This window comes from Bos grunniens, chromosome 22, assembly GCF_055505025.1.
Source record: "Bos grunniens cultivar Pamir isolate PY7600 chromosome 22, Bosgru_T2T1.0, whole genome shotgun sequence".
NCBI lineage: Eukaryota > Metazoa > Chordata > Mammalia > Artiodactyla > Bovidae > Bos > Bos grunniens.
Window position 1 is genome coordinate 23,731,271 of NC_141186.1, and position 21,438 is coordinate 23,752,708.

The 21,438-nt window shown below is 39.4% G+C and overlaps 1 protein-coding gene across 10 annotated transcripts in view; it reads right to left on the minus strand.

The window, feature by feature from the left end:
• LOC147348220 (contactin-4) overlaps positions 1 to 21,438 on the minus strand; it is a 1,019,923-nt gene that overhangs the window by 185,644 nt on the left and 812,841 nt on the right. For all 10 annotated transcript variants that reach the window (XM_086366640.1, XM_086366644.1, XM_086366647.1 and 7 more), the window contains 2 exons: positions 4,564 to 4,666; positions 767 to 951 (listed from right to left, as the gene is read on the minus strand). In XM_086366640.1, the coding sequence (XP_086222766.1) occupies positions 767 to 951; positions 4,564 to 4,666 (288 nt within the window). The remainder of the gene's footprint in view (positions 1 to 766; positions 952 to 4,563; positions 4,667 to 21,438) is intronic.

The window sequence follows — 21,438 nt, forward strand, 5'->3', positions numbered from 1 at the left end:
ATTATCAATCTATAATATTTATTTTCAACACCGCATGGGATTCAGGCATGTTCCAACTTGGGAGAACTCAGTTTGATTTCAAAATGCCTATCAAATGAAATCCCTTTCTGGATTCCAAAATGATACCCTAACTGGGTTTCCAAGACAGGCTCAATGGATGACCACGTGCTAGAAGCTTTACATTTGTGTTCTGTTTGGATCAATGCCGATGATTTGATTGGAATAGGAACAGCTGCACAGAAAGAGTCTATGGGGTGAGAGAGATTTGTCATGCTCCACTCTGATAAGAACTAAATTTGGACAGCATGCATTTTGAAATGTTCATGGTACCACATTAAATCGCTACCAAATAGGAGCAATTACCAAGGATTAACACGACCTCCAAGTCAAAATTTGAATGAAGAAAAGCGGAGAGCTTTAGAAATAAATAAATAAATCAGGAGGAGGGATAACAAAACTTTTCCCTTGTCAGGTTTACAGCTTGATGGCAGCAGGAAAAATAGGTCCCTAGTGAATGTGTTCACACTAATATGCATCCCTCAACATATCAGCCTGTATCTTCCCCTCTGCTGTCTCCACACCACTGCCCCCAACCTCCCCTTCCCCACCCAGAACAACCCAGGGGATGATAATTAGGCAGCAAAAAGGGTTTTACACAATGGTATTTTGAACAATCCTTCTGAAAAACCTTGAATGCAAATCTCCTAGTTTATGGGTTTTAATACCAAGAAGGTCAACAAATGATAAACTGGAATCACTACCTTACCATAGAAAGTCAACTGTCCTTTTGCTACGTTTTTCCCTCTTGAATTCTCAGCCACACATTCATACAAGCCAGCATCCTCCTGCTGAAAATTGGGGATTTCAAGAATCCCATTTGACTTGTGTCTTCTGGCTTTGGTTGCTATCGGCTTTCCATCAGCTCTTCTCCAGATAATAGTTGGTACTGGACTGGTGGCAAGAAAAAAAGGGAGTGAATCATGTTAGAGAAACTTTCTTTTATTTGAATCTATGCTCGTTACAATTCCTTCCTTCTTGGTTCCAAACATTATATAGCTAGCACTAGACAGTGTTCCCCAAAAGTCATTTATTCATGTATCACTATTATAATTTCAGTGATACTCACATCTCTAGTACTATTATGTATTCTGTGTTTTCTTTAGGGATTGAACCCAGGTCTCCTACATTGCAGGCAGATTCTTTACCAGCTGAGCCACCAGGGAAGCCCTTAAAATCAAATAACCTTTCTTACCCTTAAAGAAGGTATTCCATATAATATACAATATTACCAACGAAATAAAAACAGATTTTTATACACTTGTTACATTTTTTCCAGTGCATCTGTTTAAGATCATAAATACAAAAATTTTTAAAAGTCCATGCACAAATGTGGAGAATTAAAAATGCCTTCCACTAAGATGTGGTCCAGAACCCCTTCTGCTTGAACCAGGTGGCTACTATGACTTAAAATAAGACAGAAGTGATGTGGTGTCAGTTTCAAGGCTCAGTGGATACGAAACTGGCAGCTTCACTTTTTGCCTCTTGGAACACCCTGTGTGGGCCCTTACCAACTTCTAGCAGTCCATTAGGAGGGTGGTTTGGGGAAAGTTATCTTAAAATAGCGAGATAAGGAAAGAGGCAACCTGTGGGGACTTTAAGTACTCTCAAGGCATCTATCATCCTGCAGCTGAAACTGTTAGAATGCATCTTAAATTGTAAGGGCATTACTGAATCTGCAGATCAATGGTTTAGCGAGCTAACCACAGCTTCTGAGTTGCGGCTTCCTAGCAGGGGATACAATTATTTATCTATTTATTTTTCACAAAGGCACACACAGACAAGAAACTAGACTAAAAACCTGCTAATCTTCTCTGGGAAACCTGAGATGCTATTTTAAAAATTAGAGCCATCAACTCGACTATACTTGTTTTAGAGGAATTTAAGTTCATTAGGCAGAAACTAACTCAAAATATGGAAAGGGCTCTATCAAAAGTACATTATGGGTATCTTTACATGTGATGAGACAGTTAAAACGTGCCAGTACAAATAACTGTTCTTAGACAGTCTTTCTGCTCTTAAGTGGGCCGTGATGATGTGTTTCCGCAGCTGCATGTGTGTATCCAAACACTTCTGTGTAGACTGGAGGAGCCCAATTTGGGTCCTTTGTCTTCATTCTAGTGCCATTCAAGTAGTGTGAATGGAGTTTAATTCATACTCCCTTTGAAAGTGGGAACAACATAAATTTTGCTGTCTTTCTCCATAGATTTTTCGAGGTGTCACCTTGCAGAACTCTCCAAACACATTCCTATACCATCTAGTTACGTTCTTTCATCTTTTCTTTGCATTAAGCTTCATATATATATATATATATATATATATATATATATATATATATATATAAATGGGCTCCCCTGGTGGCTGAGTGGTAAAGAATCTGCCTTGCAATGTAGGAGATACAGGAGATGTGGGTTCGATCCCTGGGTCTGGAAGATCTCCTAGAGGAGGGCGTGGCAACCCACTCCCGTATTCTTGCCTGGAGAATCCCATGGACAGAGAAGTCTGGCAGGCTATAGTCCATGGGGTCACAAAGAGTCAGACATGATCGAAGCATCTGAGCATATATAAAATAAAAAATGGGACCATCTTTGACTGTTTAGCAATCTACTTTTAGTCTCTTAGTGATAAATAATGGGCATTTTCCAGGTCTTACATGTTGTTTTACAAGCTGACTTTTAATGTCAGTACAGTGTTCATTCCTATAGCTATGTCATAATGTATTTAATGGAGTAAGTTTTCAGAAAATAAAGAATGAGTGCTGTATTTTTCGGCCCCCAAGTAAAGATACTACTGTAGAGTATACTGCCCTGACTTGAAAACAGGAAAAGCAAAATAATCCTTTCTTTAGAACTAAAAATAAAATTGAAAAAAAAAAAAAGGAACAACTTTCTTGCATGGTTGCTGTGAAATACAAAATGATGTGAATATAGATTACTTGCTAAAACAGAAGCTGAGCAAAAGTTAGTGTCCCTGCCTTAACCCATATCTGGGCCCAGGAAAAGGGTGAGGAGTTGGCAATGGGTTAGCTGGATAAATGAGGTTGGCTACAGAGATTCACATGCATCATTAAAGTGCACCAATGACTAAAAATTCTTATTTCAGGTGAAAGTTTTTATCACTGATGCCAAACCTTTTCTGCAAGGTTACTGGGAAAATCTTAACTGATCTATTTTTCATTTTCTTTATGCTCTCTGACAGACACTCTAGGGATAATTTAACTGGTTCCCAAGTAGGCTTAACTGAGAAAACTCCACAGATTGAATAATAAAGTTGTGAATAATTTTGAGATGACTCTGTAAAACAGAGACTCCTTAGAGAATATCAGGTCTTGCCAACCTCTAGCCAAAGTAGAAAGAAGATGCTATTGCTTATATACGGAATCTAAAATACAACACAAATGAACTTATCCGAGAGTCCCTCGGGTCGCAAGCAGATCAAACCAGACAGTTGTAAAGGAAATCAGTCCTGAATAATTATTGAAAGGACTGATGCTGAAGCTGAAGCTCCAATACTTGGGCCACCTGATGCAAAAACTGACTGACTCACTGGAAAAGACCCTGATGCTGGGAAAGATTGAAGGCAGGAGGAGAAGGGGACGACAGAGGATGAGATGGTTGGACAGCATCACCGACTTGACGGACCTGAGTGTGAACAAGCTCCGGGAGTTGGTGATGGACAGTGAAGCCTGGTGTGCTGCAGTCCGTGGGGTTGCAAAGAGTCAGAATTGACTGAGTGACTGAAGTTAACGGATGTAACAGAAACAGACTCACAAAGATAGAGAACGGTTTTATGGTTGACAAGGGGGAGGGAGTTGGGGGAGGTGTGGATTGAAAGCTTGGGATTAGCAGATGCAAATGATTATACAGAGAATGAATAAACAACAAGGTACTACTGTATATCACAGGGAACTGTATTCAATATCCAGTGATAAACCATAATGGAAAATAACATGAAAAAGAATGTATATATGTATCAATGAATCACTCTGCTATAGGGCAAAAATTAACACAACATTGTAAATCAAATATACTTCAATATAAAATAAAATTTAACAAAAAACTAGAAAGAAGAGACTTTCAATTTAAAAAGAAATAGAAGAAAAATTGGATGCACACTCTGTAAGCTGGGACCCAAATGAAATTCTACCTTTTTCCAAACAGTCAACTTCACTGTACCTCAGATGAAGGCCACTGTTTTCCTGTCATTCTGGGTCAGACAACATGCACATTACAGGTTATCGTAACAGAATGAAACACTTTCAGAACTGCCTATTCTCCTCCCCTCTGTGGCCTTGTCCATAGGGGCAGCTAACTCCTCGCACGCCATGCCACCTCCCTTCTCCGTGATGACAGGACAGAATCAAAGAGGCACACACAGGATCACAGTGAGAGAGGCTTGGCTTGCTTTTCAGTTACTTCATAAACCATTACTGTGAACAGTGCAAAGAATTTTCTTGACTTGCCCAAGCTGGAGGGAGGACAATGGAGGAGAGAAACCAGAACTTACTTTCCTAACGCAAAGCATTCCAGCTTCACCGTTGTTCCCTTTGCGGTCGGGACCGTTTCTGGAAACTGCACTTCTATTTTTGGTTCATATTCGCCCATCACCCCTGTGAATAAACAAAGGAACTAAGCCTTGGAGATTCTTTTAAGACATACACAAGTGTTTTTGTGTTAATGTAGGATGTTCCTATACATCATTGTGTGTGTAATTAATCCCTTCACTTAAAGAGGCTCCTATCTCCAACAGCCATGAATCATGGCTTCTTTCCCAGTTACTGCTGGAGGAAATGTGTATTCCAGCACCACACCATCTGCCTAGGATTAAATTCTCCATGTGGACAGCTCTGCTTCTCAAAAACACTTTGTTAAAAATGTAGTCATGGAAGAAAAAAGGGGGGGGGTGGTTAAGTCCTAGTCACCATTAATACCACATTATTATTTTTTTTTGGAAACATACTGCAGAAAATTTTAAATATGTTAAAAAATATGTGCATGCTTTAGTTGGGTCTCTGTAAAGAACATTTCTGAGTAATTAGTTTATAACCACAAATTATCTTTCACTTTTGAAGGCCAATCTGAATGAGTCATAAATTGGTATATGCAAGGTAACACAAAATTCATATATTTTTATTATATCCTGAAATAATGATAAAAGAATAATAGGTAGTAAATATAGGAAATAGCCTGTAAGTGATACCCATCTTGCCAACGGTAGTTTTACCCTAAAGATCCTATTTTCTTACTTTCCAATATATCAAAAAATTACTGTACAATCATAGCCAAGGTGTCAAAGCCTAACAAATTAAGTCCATGCTTTATAACTAAATGCTTATGAATTATTTCTCATCAGTCATTCTTAATGCTGTCTACCACTACTCTAGTTGTTTTGATACATTCATTTCTGTTCAATTTCTAGTCATTTTCTATGGCCTCTGATTCAACTGTGGCAATATAAAGTTTAAAATTATCTAGCTCACTAAAACATGATAGGATCCTCCATTTCATCTCTTTTTTAGGTTTCCTACAGTTAGAGAAAAAAAAGATTGAAGGATTCAGATGAAAAGGTTCAAAGTAAGGTATGGATGGGGACAGGAACAATGGCTCAGAGAAACAATTCTATGTGTTTTGCAGAGTGACCCTCTTTATCTGCAGCTTCATAGCCTGAGAAGCAGCAAGGGAATTTCTTCAATGTGCAAAAAAGAAAAAATCAACCCCTAGAGTCAGATGATCTAATAACCTTGCTAGATTTGCTGGGACGTATGTCATCAGACCTGGAGAAAGAAAAGGCAACCCACTCCAGTATTCTTGCCTGGAGAATCCCATGGACGGAGAAGCCTGGTAGGCTACAGTCCATGGGGTCTCAGAGTCGGACACGACTGAGCGACTTCACTTGTGCAAAGCTGAACATCGTCATTTTGTTATTTTCTTTTCATAGACTGACAGAGAGGATTGGCTATGGAAGGCATTTCTGAGATCATTTGGTTCAGCAATTTTTTTTAATAGAATTTTTTTTGGCCATGCCACATAGCATGTGGGATTTTTAGTTCCCTGACCAGGGATAGAAACTGTACCCTCTGCATTAGAAGCATGGAGTCTTAACCACTGGACCACCAGTGAAGTCCCAGTTCAGGATTCTTAATATTGGCATTCACAGATGTACACTTTTCTGAAGAAAGGACCTATACCTAGCAACAACCTATTCTAAAAAGAACTTTAAACCCTCCACCAAAATGGAAATCACAATTCTAGTCTGTCTCTGTCTTTTACAAGCGAGCCTGTAATCCCAAAAGGGTTAAACAGTTTGTCTTAAGTTTCACAACAGACCAGCATTCAAGGTTGCAAGCCTGGTCCCTGATTTCTGGTCTAAATCTTTTCCTATGGCCTCTCACCACTTCGGGAGTAACACTCCCAAACTAAATTCAAATATACTAAATCCATGTGTGACACCCTCAGATACAAAACCATTCCTCCCTTTGTGGCCAGTCTCTTGAGTCCTTTTGCCTTTCCTAGAGCATGTGCCACACAGCTGGACCATAAAGAGACAGTGCTTACTAACACCTGCATTCACACACTTCTGCTGAACTTGCTAACAAACAGCCCATACAAGTGACTCATCATCCCATAAATATCAGTAGTATGACTCAGTGCAGGAGCAAGCTAACACCTTTGAGTGCTGTGTGTGTGGCTGTATACTCTAAAAGCAGTGTTAATTAAGAAACAACTGCCTTGGGAGGAAGAGGTTCTTTTTTTTTTTTTTTCATCTCTCTCTCTCTCTTTTTTGGTTGCACAGGCTTTCTCTAGTTGTCTGAGTGGAGGCTACTCTGTGCTGTGGTGTGTGCGATTCTCACTGAGGCATCCTCTCCTGCGGAACGTGGACTCTAGGCGCATGGGCTTCAGTGGCTGCAGCACACGGCTCAGTAGTTTTGGTCCATGGGCTCTCGCGCTTGGGTTCAGTAGTTGTGGTGCACAGGCTTAGTTGCTCCGTGGCATGTGGAATCTTTCTGCACCAAGGATCGAAACTGTATCTCCTGCACTGGCAGGCAGATTCTGATCTAGAGGGCCACAAGAGAACTCCAAGAGAAAAGGTCTTTTGTCCTCCCAGGATATCACGACAACTTCCACTGCAGTGCCTCATGCACGGAAGGGAGATGAGATGATAAAGTGAAAATATGGGGGTCAAGGCTGTGTCAGCCATGATCAGGTTTTCCTAGTCCCCTTGTTCTATAAACACTACATACAAACCTGGTTTCCATAATCCAGCTATGAAAGATACACCAAGGATAAAAACTATCTCACACAGCTTTGTCCTAAGCAATTGAAACATCACTACTTAGTGTCTGAGGCCCCCTGAACTATTATATTAATTGCTTATCCTAAAATCTCACCCATTATGGCTTAGACTCAAAGTCCTCTCCTTCAGCATCCTGTACCCTTTCCTCAGCACGCTCTATGCTCTAGCCCACAGCAGTCTGTAAATGACCAAAAAGTATCAAACCTTTTTGCCTCAGCTCTCACGGTCTCCTATGACTTCTTTTTAAAAACATATAATGTAATGATTTTTAATAAATGGACTGAGTTGGGCAATCATCACCATAACTCAATTTACAACACTTCCATCCCCCAAATAATATCCCTCATGCCTATTTACAGTTAATTCCCAGAAGCAGTCCCAGCCTCAGGCAACCACTAATTTGTTTTGTCTATAGATTTGCCTTTTCTGGACATTACATATAAATGAAATCATATAACATATGGTCTTTTGCATTTGGCTTCTTTTACTTGGCATAATGTTATCAAAGTTCATCCCTGGTGTGGCTTGTATCAATGATTCCTTCTTTTTTACGCCTGTATAATATTCCACTGTACAGAAGAAAAATATTTTAATCATCTGTTCACCAGCTGTATTAGTTTCCTAGGACTGTCCTTGGAAAGAGACACAGACTAAGTGACTTCAAGCAAAATACATTCACTCTCTCACAATTCTGAAGATTAGAGGTCGACAGGGCTGTGCTGTCTTTGAGACCATGGAGTATCCTTCCTTGCCTCGTCCTGGCTTGTGGTGGTGGTCATCAATATTCAGGGTGTTTCATGGCTTGCAGCTCTGACAGTCCAACCTCTGATTTGTATGATGTTCTCTCCATGGGTCTTCCCACTGTTTTCTTATAAAGACATCAGTCATATTGGGTTAAAGATTTACCCAATTCCAAAATGATCTCATCTAACTAATTTATTTCCTAATAAGGTTGTATTCTTAGGTACTGGAGGTTAGTATTTCAACATATAATATCTTTTGGGGGCACATAATTCAACCCAAGTTACCCGTTGATGGTCATTTAGGTTGCTTCTTCTTTGGCTATGGCATGGTTTGGGAATGGCATGGTTTTCACTGCTGTTTAATGAATAATGTTACCATGAACGTTCACATGCAAGTGTTTCTATGGACACTTTTATATGTTTTCATTTTTCCTGCGTTCCCCATGACTTTCACATGGATGACTTTTGCTTCAAGTCTCAGCTCAAAAGACTCCCCCTTTGAGAAGTGTTTCTGATCACATTATCTAAAATAGGTGCCTGCTGTCACTCTCTGTGAATATCTTCTTTCCTTTATGTTAATTATCATATGTATTTCTCATGGTTAGTTCTGTCTTCCATACAGATTGTAAACCCCATGATATCAAGTAATATGTCTGTCTGTTTCATGCTAGCTTTTGTCTTCGTCTCCACACTTAGTAAGTGCTCAGTAAGAAAACCAACATAAAACATTTTACAAATAAACTTCTGGGCACTCTCAAATAGCACTGCTGTTTTCTATCATGTTTATAGCTATTTATACACTTGCCATGTCTTCTGTTGTACTTTCACTTCTTTGAGGAATGGAAGTACTTGTGATTTTTTCTGTTCCTCACAAATCTCAGCTCAGTTCAAGGCATATGGGGGGAAAAAAAACAAACTGTAATAGGTAGGGATTTGTGAAAGGGAGTAAGATGGGGCAATGTGGCCCTTTATACTGGGACACATAATAGTCATTAAGAAAAACATTTAAGTCTTCTCGGGCATGGAAGTTGTTTTTAAGCATTATCATGGCGATTGGTCAAGTTCACTCACTTCAGACTATGTTTTTCTAAAATGTGAGAAAACATAATCTGTGCAGGTTGTTTATGTGGTCACATGGAGTGATTTCTGGGTGAATACACAGTGATCTCTATTTACGGCTACAGGAGCTGAGTAACAGTGTTCTCAGTAATGATGAAGATGGTACTTCATTTACGGCAGTGGTTGCAGGACACAGAGTTGGGATCAGAGATGGGGTGGCACGGATTCACTGCTATTTAAACATTTTTAGTTGTATATAAAGACTGTCCTCGCATTTAAGTCATAACAAAATGAAAGAAGCCATTCTCTTCAACTACATTATGAACGTTTTTTGGAACACCTGTGCAGTGTTCCATTTAATTTGCTTACATCTGGTACACGTTACATTTTTATTTGACTATTTCTTTCATTTTAAAACTATTTTGGCCCTTTGCTACTCTCAATTTAAAAAGCTGTTGCCTTTTATATCTTTTAAGAAACACAAGGTCCCTTAAAACAGGAGTGTTCTAGTCATTCCTCTGACCACCTGCACATTTTTGAACTTAATTGGCCTACAGCTGCTCTGGTGATTTATAGAATAATTAGGCAAAAAGTGATGCCATTGATGGAACTGCTTCAGAATCCTTTTTCTATCTTCAAACTATCTGGAAAGGTGGGAAGATAGAAAGGTCTAGGTGCGTCTACATAACCAAGGTAAAGCTGAAGCTAAAGTGCATACAATGTTGTCAGGATCAACCAGGTCATATAATCTCAGCAATATTTCCTTTCTCCTGACTGAAAATATATATTGGATTGTCCAAAAAATTGTTCAGATTTTTCCCATAATATCTTATAGAAAAACCCAAAAATGTTTTGGCCAATCTAATACATTGGAGAAAACTCTTGCTTTCAATTCTAAATAGAGGCATCTATATCTACAATCTTAAACATAAGGTGAAAAAAGTTTTAATTTATTAAGATGCATTGTCAATGTTTTCTATTCATGGGAGTAAGAACTATGCCACCACCACAACAGGGAAAGCTATGTCCCTTGAAATTTGATACATGGAAGTCTTTAGGAGGTAGGGGCTTAGCTGTATTTACATTCTAATGAATTCAATAAACATTCATTTAACACCAACCATAACCATGGGGGTACAATGTGCAAATCACAAACCTGATTATTATCTTCATGACATTTGTAGTTACCCTTTTCCAAAGCCTTGCATAGTAATGTGGCAAATGCAGGCAACAATTAATTGTTTATGGAATGTATGTGCATGTATATGCTAAGTCACTTCAGTTGTGTCTGATTCTTTGTGACCCAATGGATTGTATAGCCTGCCAGGCCCCACTGTCCATGGAATTCTCTAGGCAAGACTACTGGGGTGGGTTGCCACGTTCTCCTCTAGGGGATATTCCCGACCCAGGGATGGAACCCAGGAGTCAGCTCTTATGTCTCCTGCATTGGCAGCTGGGTTCTTTACCACTAGCATCACCTGGCTCAGACAGTTTATGGAATCAGTTCAGTCACTTCAGTCGCTTAGTCGTGCCCAACTCTTTGCAACCATATGGATTGCGGTATGCCAGGCTTTCCCGTCCATCACCAACTGCAGGAGCTTGCTCAAACTCATGTCCATCGAGTCAGTGATGCCAATCAACCATGTCAACCTCTGTCATCCCCTTCTCCTCCTGCCTTTCCCAGCATCAGGGTCTCTTCTAATGAGTCAGTTCTTCACATCAGGTGGCCAAAGTATTGGAGCTTCAGCTTCAGCATCAGTCCTTCCAATGAATATTTAGGATTTCCTTTAGGATTGCCTAGTTTGATCTTCTTCTATGGTTTATGCAATAACCATGATTATTTTCTAAGGAAGGCATGCTACAAATTTCTAGGTGTTTTTTCCAAAACCAGTGTTCTCAAACTTTATATCACCTGGAGGATATGAGTGTCTGAATTAGTAAGCTGACACGGGCCTGAGAATGTTCATTTCTCACAAGTTCCCGGCTGATGCTGATGCTGCCTTCCAGGGAACTTCCATAGCAACCATGATGGGTTAAAGCTTTGAACCAAGCGGTAACAGACATCATGGACTAGTCACGGGGAGATGACAAGTAAGCACATCCCACCAGTGACAAAGCCAATCATGAGCCTGGGTTCTGCAGACAACCCTTGTGGCAACGACTGTCCTCCTTTCAAAACTGGAAAAACTATTAATGCTGACACTGATGTCTGTGAGAACAAGAATGTGACAAAATAACCACCAAATTGCAGACTATAAAAGAGAAATTAGCCACACACCACGCTTGTTTAACTACAATTTGCAGAGCGCTGTCTTGGCAGAAGGAGGCCAGTTTGCAGAATTGTGTGCCATAAGATTTTGCCAACACCTGCCTTAGCTGGAATCTATGCTTGTAAATTAAACCACAGAAGGGACTTTTACCAGCTTCCACAGAGTGGGACTTACTACTGAAGAAAAACTGCAAAAGACTGTCTTATGTAGAGCTCCCACATGGCTGTTCTTGAGGAATAAGTCATATGATATAAAACCCATTTCTCTAAAAATATTTGGAAATATCTGATTAGGCATACTAGTTTCTTTGGCTGAGTTAAGAACTTTATTCTTTCAGGAAAGCCTTGTTTTGCCCTGGGTTGAAGGAGACACTGTAGGATCGAGGGGACTGTCCAAGGACTCTCTATCACTGCTCATTCCCTGATCACTGAATTCCCCTGAGTTAGAGCCAACAATTGTGCAAACAAGAACTTCCCCAGTGCTGGAAAAGAAGAATAAGACACTTGAAGGTTGTCTATCACTTGTTACATGTGGGGTTTTAATGTGACTTCAAAAACCTGTGAGAAGGACTTCCCTCATGGTCCAGTGGCTAAGACTTCGTGCTCCCAATACAGGGGACCTATCTGGTCAGGAACCTAGATCCCACATGCTACAGCTAAAGATCCTGCAAGCTGCAACTAAGACCAGCTGCTGCTGCTGCTGCTGCTAAGTCGCTTCAGTCGTGTCCGACTCTGCGCGACCCCATAGACGGCAGCCCAACAGGCTCCTCCGTCCCTGGCACAGCCATAAATAAATAAACAAACAAATACATACATATATACATATATTTCTCCCACAGAGAAATCTGTGGGAGGCGAAAACAAACCCCACTGACCTAATTCAAACCTGCATCTCTTTCCTTACTTCTCAACAGTTACAGTGCAGAGATAATCTGAGCTATTCCAGCAAGGGGGCTTCCCTGGTGGCTCAAATGGTAAAGAATCTGCCTGCAATGCAGGAGACCTGGGTTCAATCCGTGTGTTCCAGAAAGCTGGATCCTCTGAAAGTAGAGTAGCTATTTATCTGTGCTTGCCTGGGACAGTCCTGATTTGTAACAAGTTTTGAAGTAATTTGCTAAGAGTTTGCCATTTGGGCAATTAATTATAAATCCACCACCTTGTAGGTGAAAGAAAGCCAACTTTGGTCTTTTTGTGACGAAGTACATTTATATTCTTACTACTAAAAGTTCTCTCTACTTGAACTAAACTCTCTCTCCCTCTAATTTGTATACTGTGGTCCTAGTTCAAGTCTTTGGAGCCACAAAGAACAAGTCTTGATGGACAGTCTTCAAGTATTTAAAGATATTATCGTGTGGTCAGAGATGAACAAGGTTAATAATATTTTGTACACAGAGACAGCAAGGATTTTATTTAGGTTTTGTGAGACACTCAATCTCTGATTCAACTCTGCCATACAGCTAGAAAGTATTCATAGACAATATGTAAACAAATAGGCATGGCTATGTTCCAGTGAGATTTTATTTACAAAAATGGTGGTGGGTTGTGTGTAGCCCATGAACTAAGGGTTGGCCAGGCACTGGGCTTAGAAGAAATGGGGAACATAGCAAAGTTTGAGAGAGTTGACAGAATTAATAAATTATAGAACTAACAAGATTTCACCAAGTTTTCCATGCTCAATCACTTACAAGTAAAATAGAGAATGTGATTAAAAATAAGATATCCTTAACAATAGTAACACAAATTACAGATAATTAGGAGTTAAGTAGAAATACCTAACATTTCTATGGAGAAAAATGTTAAACTTTATTTACAAAAGCAGGCCATGGGCAAGATCTGCCTACAGGAGGAAGTTTGCCAACTCATGGTTTAAGCAAATACTGTGTCCACTTCCTGGAATTCTTATCCTCCCTGTTAGATGGAAGCTTCAGCTGATTTCCAAGACCAGGCCAGGCTTCCTTACATGCATATCTTGATTATATGCATAATCTCATGGTACCTTCACTGGTCCCGGACAGCTCTGATCAGAGCTGAAGCTTAAATAATCCTGCTTTAATTCGCCATCCACCCTAAACTAGCCCCATTCCGTCTGTAATTAGGCTCCTAAGCCAGGCCACCATCTAAGAGGACATAGAAAGACTTCTGCATCCTTAGTGACAAGAATACAACTGGCACTCAATGAACATTTCTTGGTTAAGTTCGGTTCACTTCAGTCGCACAGTCATGTCCAACTCTTTGCAACCCCATGGACTGTAGCATGCCAGGTTTCCTTGTCCATCACCAACTCCCAGAGCTTACTCAAACACATGTTCATTGAGTCAGTGCTGCCATCCAACCATCTCATCCTCTGTTGTCCCCGTCTGCTCCTGCCTTCAATCTTTCCCAGCATCAGGGTCTTTTCAAATGAGTCTGTTCTTCCTATCAGGTGGCCAAAGTATTGGAGTTTCAGCTTCAGCATCAGTCCTTCCAATGAATATTCAGGACTGATTTCCTTTAGGATGGACTGGCTGGATCTCCTTGCAGTCCAAGGGACTCTCAAGAGTCTTTTCCAACACCACAGTTCAAAAGCATCAATTCTCTGGTGCTTAGCTTTGTTTATAGTACAACTCTCACACTGATACATGACTACTGGAAAAACCATAGCTTTGACTAGATGGACCTTTGTCGGCAAAGTAATGTCTCTGCTTTTTAATATGCTGTCTAGGTTGGTCATAGCATTTTTTGCAAGGAGCAAGCGTCTTTTAATTTCATGGCTGCAATACCATCTGCGGTGATTTTGGAGTCCCCCCAAAATAGTCTGTCACTGTTTCCATTGTTTCCCCATCTATTTGCCATGTAGTGATGAGACCAGAGGCCATGATCTTACTTTTCTGAATGTTGAGTTTTAAGCTAACTTTTTAACTCTCCTCTTTAACTTTCATCAAGAGGCTCTTTAGTTCTTTGCTTTTAGCCATAAAGGGGTGGTATCATCTGCATATCTGAGGTTATTGATATTTCCCCCAGCAATCTTGATTCCAGCTTGTGCTTCATCCAGCCTGGCATTTCACATGATGCACTCTTCATATAAGTTAAATAAGCAGACTGACAATATACAGCCTTGATGTACTCCATTCCCAATTTGGAACCAGTCTGTTGTTCCATGTCCAGTTCTAAATGTGGCTTCTTGATTTCTCAGGAGGCAGGTCAGGTAGTCTGGTATCCCCATCTCCTTCAGAATTTTCCACAGTTTACTGTGATCCACACAGTCAAAGGCTTTGGTGTAGTCAATAAAGCAGAAGTAGATGTTTTTCTGGAACTCTCTTGCTTTTTCAAAGATCCAACAGATGTTGGAAATTTGATCTCTGGTTCCTCTGCCTTTTCTAAAACCAGTTTGCACATCTGGAAGTTCATGGTTCACATACTGTTGAAGCCTGGCTTGGAGAATTTTGAGCATCAGTTTGCTAGTGTGTGAGACGAGTACAATTGTGAGGTAATTTGAACATTTTTTGGCACTGCCTCTCTTTGTGATTGGAATGAAAACTGACCTTTTCCAGTCCTTTGGCCACTACTGAGTTTTCCAAATTTGCTGGCATATTGAGTGCAGCACTTTTACAGCATCATTTTTAGGGTTTTAAGTAGTTCAACTGGAATTCTATCACCTCCATTAGCTTTGTTTGTAGTGATGCTTCCCAAGCCCCACTTGACTTCGCATTCCAGGAAGTCTGGCTCTAGGTGAATGATCACACCATCGTGGTTATCTGGGTCATGAAGATCTTTTTAATATAATTCTTCTGTACATTCTTGCCACCTCTTCTTAATATCTTACGCTTCTGTTAGGTCCATACCATTTCTGTCCTTTATCGAGCCCATCTTTGCATGAAGTGTTCCCTTGGTATCTCTAATTTTCTTGACAAGATCTCTAGTCTTTCCCATTCTCTTGTTTTCCTCTGTTTCTTTGCACTGATCACTGAGGAGGCTTTCTTGTCTCTCCTTGCTAGTCTTTGGAGCTCTGCATTCAAATTGGCATATCTTTCCTTTTCTCCTTTGCCTTTAGCTTCTCTTCTCAGCTACGTGTAAGGCCTCCTCAGACAACCATTTGGCCTTTTTGCATTTCTTTTTCTTGGAGATGGTCTTGATCACTGCCTCCTGTACAATGTTACGAACTTCCGTCCATAGTTCTTCAAGCACTTTGTCTATCAGATCTAATGTCTTTAATCTGTTTGTCACTTCCACTGTATAATCATAAGGGAATTGATTTAGGTCATACCTGAATGGTCTAATGGTTTTCCCCCACTTTCTTCAATGCAAGTCTGATTTTTGCAATAAGGAGTTCATGATCTGAGCTACAGTCAGCTTCTGGTCTTATTTTTGCTGATTGTTTAGAGCTTCTCAATCTTTGGCTGCAAAAAATACAATCAGTCTGATTTTGGTATTGACCATCTGGTGACGTCCATGTGTAGAGTAATCTCTTGTGTTGTTGGAAGAGGGTGTTTGCTATGACCAGAGAGTTCTCATGGCAAAACTCTGTTAGCCTGTGCTCTGCTTCATTTTGTACTCCAAGGCCAAACTTACCTGTTACTCCAGGTATCTCTTGATTTTTCACTTTTGCATTCCAGTCCCCTATAATGAAAAGGACATGCTTTTTGGGTGTTAGTTCTAGAAGGTCTTGTAGGTCTTCATAGAACCATTCGACTTCAGCTTCTTCAGGATTGCTGGTTGGGGTACAGACTTGGATTACTGTGATACTGAATGGTTTCCCTTGGAAATGAACAGAGATCATTCTGTCACTTTTGAGATTGCACCCAAGTACTGCATTTCAGATTCTTTTGTTGACTATGAAGGTTACTCCATTTCTTGTAACGGATCTTGCCCTCAGTAGTAGATATAATGGTCATCTGAGTTAAATTCACCCATTGCAGTCCATTTTATTTCACTGATTCCTAAAATATCAATGTTTCTTGGTCAAAGGCATCATCAAATGAATGCCCAGGTCATCTCTATTCTAGGCTGGACATCTCTCCTGTCCTCTTTCATTTGAAATCCCTATCTATAAATGTGTTTCCTGGAACTCAGTTCAATAATTCCAATAAGAATGAAACTTTAGACCTTTCATTGATTTGTAGTTGTCTAAGACTAGAGATTCCCAGGGGCTCTGACCACATCTTTTTATTTTATAGTGTCAAACACACAATGGGTACTTAACAGATGTTTTCTAACTGACCAGTGAAGTGACCATCCACCAGCTTTGGCCCCATGGACCTGTAATGAATCTGACTACGCCTGAGGTCTAGAGCTGACTCCAAGTTCCTAAGTTTGTCAAGGCTTCAAAATATTAAGACACCATTAAATCAGATTAGCAGTGGCAGTTTAGCAAAATGTCTCACATCCTTTAGTCATTTAGATGTTTTTCTCACAAAACATGTTTTACACCCAAAGATCCTCAAATGTGGTATTAATGCAAGATATGATTGCTGTGACAAAACCACAGAAAAGATGTAATTAGAAATGAGAGTTAAATAAAGAAATGTGTTTGAGGATAAACTTTGCTGCTAAGTCACTTCAGTCGTGTCTGACTCTGTGCGACCCCATAGATGGCAGCCCACCAGGCTCCCCCATCCCTGGGTTTCTCCAGGCGAGAACACTGGAGTGGGTTGCCATTTCCTTCTCCAATGCATGAAAGTGAAAAGTGAAAGCAAATTCGCTCAGTTGTGTCCGACTCTTAGCGACCCCATGGACTGCAGCCTACCAGGCTCCTCCATCCATGGGATTTTCCAGGCAAGAGTACTGAAATGGGGTGCCATTGCCTTCTCCAAGGATAAACTTTAGATCTTAGGTAATATAAAAATCTTGTGCAAGTCAAGGACACATCTCTGCTTGTTCCCCAGGCAGAAGTTTTGTCCTTCTCAGTCTAAAGTTTAAGTCATCAAAAAGTGTTGTAGATCAAGTTTACAATCAAAAAATGATTGTCTTAATGACTAGTTTTTTAAATCTGACAGCTAGGCTAATTAAATGGCCTACAATTGAAGCAGATCTATTCAAGAACACAACATCATGTCTGTTAAGGTTCACTTGAGGATCTAACCCAATTTGGGGCAATATTAGGAAAGTTTACCATGAATAGATGGTAGCATCATAGTGAAGAATACATTACACTACACAGATAAGCCAGAATACTCTGGAATATTCTATTTTTCTCTTTCACACTTTTCAGTCATTGATCTTAAACTTGGCAATTTGAAGCAAATGTAGTCTTCTGAGCCACTAGGAGATCTAATGGTCATTGAGGTGAAGGTTCACAAAATGGTCCATGATGCTCTAGTTTTGCACTAGGATTCATTGTTAGTGCTAGGAAGAAATCTAATCCAATGAACAATATCTATGTGTTGAGCTGTGTTTGATATCATGTGGCCTATGCAAATGCTGAAACTGGAATAAAGCAAGGTAGACTGGAATCTCAGAAGTAAACACAGAAGAACCCTTAGACATAACTTATTACAAATCCCTCATTTTTATAGCTTAAGAATACTGAGGACAAACGAAGTGACAGGTTTTGTCTCACATTAGTGGCAGATGTGGGACCACAGCCCAGAATCCTATGGCTTTTTTCCTTCCTGATTTTTAGTGCTACTCTTCTTTTCCTGCATCCTAGGGGACACCACAACAAATAAGACAAAGCTGGTTGGCATCAATCATGGACACTCTTAATCCTACGTTCAGCACATCTATTTCTGTTCTACCTTAGGCTGCTCTGAAACTCTAGGCTTCTGCGGTTATTAGCCGGGCTCCTGTCCAGTAGGTTAAAATTTTATGTACACAGAAAACAATAAATGCTTTGGTGCTGAAGCATTCAAAACTTTGCTTTGAATGCAAAGTTTTCATGGCTAATTAAAATAAAGCTTGGGGAAATGGGTCAGGGCTTGGGAAAAAATGGTCAGCTATTTTGGTTATATTGAAAACACCAATTTTTAATAATTTAAATTTACAGTGAAGTATAATAATATTCAAAAAGTGGTTTAAATTTTAACTTCACAAAGACAATATATTTTGTGTATATAAACACATGTATATTTATACACACATATCCTACATGTATAAGTTTATCAATGTATATAAATATAGGAAAGGAGAAGGGAAAGAAAGAGACACAGAGAGTGAACTTGAAATTCTAAGATAGGAAAAATCCAGTGTTTCCTATTCCCTAGCAGCTCTTCTGTTGAGAGTTCTAATTAGGGATAATATTCAAAAACATTCAACAACCAATGTGCAAAGCAAGGATCCATCAGATACACACTCGCTGTAAACTGTTCAACATTTGCCTTGGTTCTAATAAGCAAACTAAGGAACTGCCGAACCAGTCCCTAGCCAGTCTCACGGGAAACACAGAAAAAAGGCAAGGGCCATACAGTAATTTTTCATGCTCAGTTACGTACCTGTGCATATAAAGAACATAAACAACCTCACAGACATTATCTCATTTTCCCAAGACTGTCCTAATCTCTGCTAGTTTTTTCCCATCTTTAGCCATTTTAGAGCAAGTTAGGGGTAATGACTAAAGACAGAAAAAAAAATATAGCTATTATGATTATTACATAAATCTATGATTTCTTTCATAGTCATGCTACTTTGGTATGGGTAGCCTATTACCTTTGTTTATGGAAATAAGAGGTACAGTTCTTTACAATCTGTGTAGGAAGCACACGATAGAGCAAACTCATGGTCATTAATAACAAGCAATTAGGCTAATATTGATCCATGGACTAGTTTAGTATCTCTGGTAAAAAAAATAATTATGATCTATTTTTCTCAATGAAATATTTTTCTTTCACGGTACCCAAGCAACAGGTGCCCTCTCCCATATGATAGGTTATTTTATTGTTTCAAGCAAATTTTAAAATATCTAGATAAATAAATACAAACTCTGGTATAAAATTCTCTCATATTTGTCTAGCTCTCAGTTTTATACTACTTTCTAGAGATGAACACTACACATAATATATAGTTATTTAGAATTCCCAAAATAAAAATTTCAAAAATCACAACATAAATAGGTGAATCTAGAGACCCAAAAAGCTTTTCTGAACCTCAGTTAAATAGTATGGTGACTGGGGGCCAAGAATTTGATCCCACTGCTGTTTTGACTTATTTCTCTCATTCTTAGTTTCCTTCTTTCTGGAAGAATAAGAATAAATTGGGGGATCTCTAAGTGCCTTTTAGGTCCAGTAAGCTGTAGTTATCCCTTTTACCAAACATTAAAAAAAAAAAATGAACAGTCTCTAATCATGGCATAAAAATGAGAAAACACAGAGAAGCAGAAAGAAAAAAAATTAAGAACTGAACATTTTACTACTAAAAGTTGACTGCTTTAAGGTTTATGACTGTTAGCATTATGTAGAGTTGGATTTCCGTTTTCTCTATCATTATCCACAAACATTTTTAAAACAAGGATAATGTTATCCACTTACTCTGTATAATCTGTTTTTTTTAAAGCATAATTTGTGGAGCATATCTTAGGGAAGTTCTTGATGCTGTACTGCTGTTTTGTCACTGTTCAAAGCACTTTACACATAATTTCACACACAGAGTGAGCTCTGAGGTAGGTATTGCTACCCTCATTTGACTGATGACGACACAGCACAGTGAGGTTGTTCAACTGATGTTCAAGGTCACATCCCTGATAAACGGCGGGGCTGGATTCCACTCAGGGAACCCGGCTCACCTCTACACTTCCCTGCTCTACATTTCAGTCATTGATCTGAGATGTAGGAAGGCGTGAGGCATGTGAAGAGTTGAGGAAAAAGGAACAGCAAGTACAAAACCCTTGCAGAACCTCAGTGTATTAGGGGTTAGGACCTAAAGAGGGTTAGTGGGATCAACATGGGACACATCGCCCTCGATTTCCAACTGGAACACGGGTTGACAGGAGTTGTCCACTTTCTTCTGACTCACTGTAAACTTTAGGGCTGGAAACAATCCCAGTCTAGATTGCTCAGCTAAAACTCTAGAAAAAAAAAATAACCTGAGTATTGAGGATATCTAGTTCTTTAAGCTACATTTGTCTACATCTGCACTTTGCTAGGGAAATGGTAAGCCATGTCAATTAGTGCAGTGCAGGCAACAAGCTCCCTTGCCTTGCTTATTCATATTTCAGAGACAGAAGGAGGATATGAAATTCTGAGTGAGCTTCAATTACCAAGATGCTTGTGCAAACTCCATACTCAGCTTATGCTCACCAGTCTAATATACAGTCACTAACTACCAGATTGCGCAGAATGATAATTTCATTGATTTTACTCCCACAGCATACATTTTCACAAGAATGTCATCTTTGTTTTGCAATGTTTTCTTGATTTATATTTCCCCTTTTCTCTTACCTCCACAAAAGAGGTAAAGAAATAATCTATTTTGAGCCTAGTAATGCAGTTTGAGTATCCATTTTATGTACTGCTGCCTAAATGGGAAAGATATATTATGAATTTTCACCAACAACTTTCATGGAAATTAGGAATCAATGGGCATTAATTGCTGAAGAATGAGATCCTTAGCTTGTTAATTTTGTGATAAAATATTCTCATAAAAAACATCTGTCATCTGTATGAAGATATACTAGGCAAGTCGAGATAAATCCAAAAGATAAGCAGAAGGCAGTGTTTGGCCAGGCTGAGGACTTCCTGTGTTCCTGAACGTATGTTCTTTCTTTCTGAAGCAGCTACTCTGGGTGGTATTTCTCCTGGGCTGTGTCTTAGTGCATCAGGGTCAATATTTGATTATATTTGTCTCCTTGACATACCAACTAAACTGAACAGACTGAACAGACATTTTGGCATAAATGTATTATGGGCAAAGGCCAGAGGGGCTATATTTTTAAAATAATTTTGTACAAAATGTCCCTGAAACACATATGTTGAAACAGAATTTTTATCCTTAGGTCCAGAGAGATAGCACTGATAGCTTCTGAAAGAATAGATCCCTTGCCTATGTTTCTTGTTAAAATGATGAGATTTTTCAGTTTTATTTAATATAACTCAGCTTAATGCAACATAT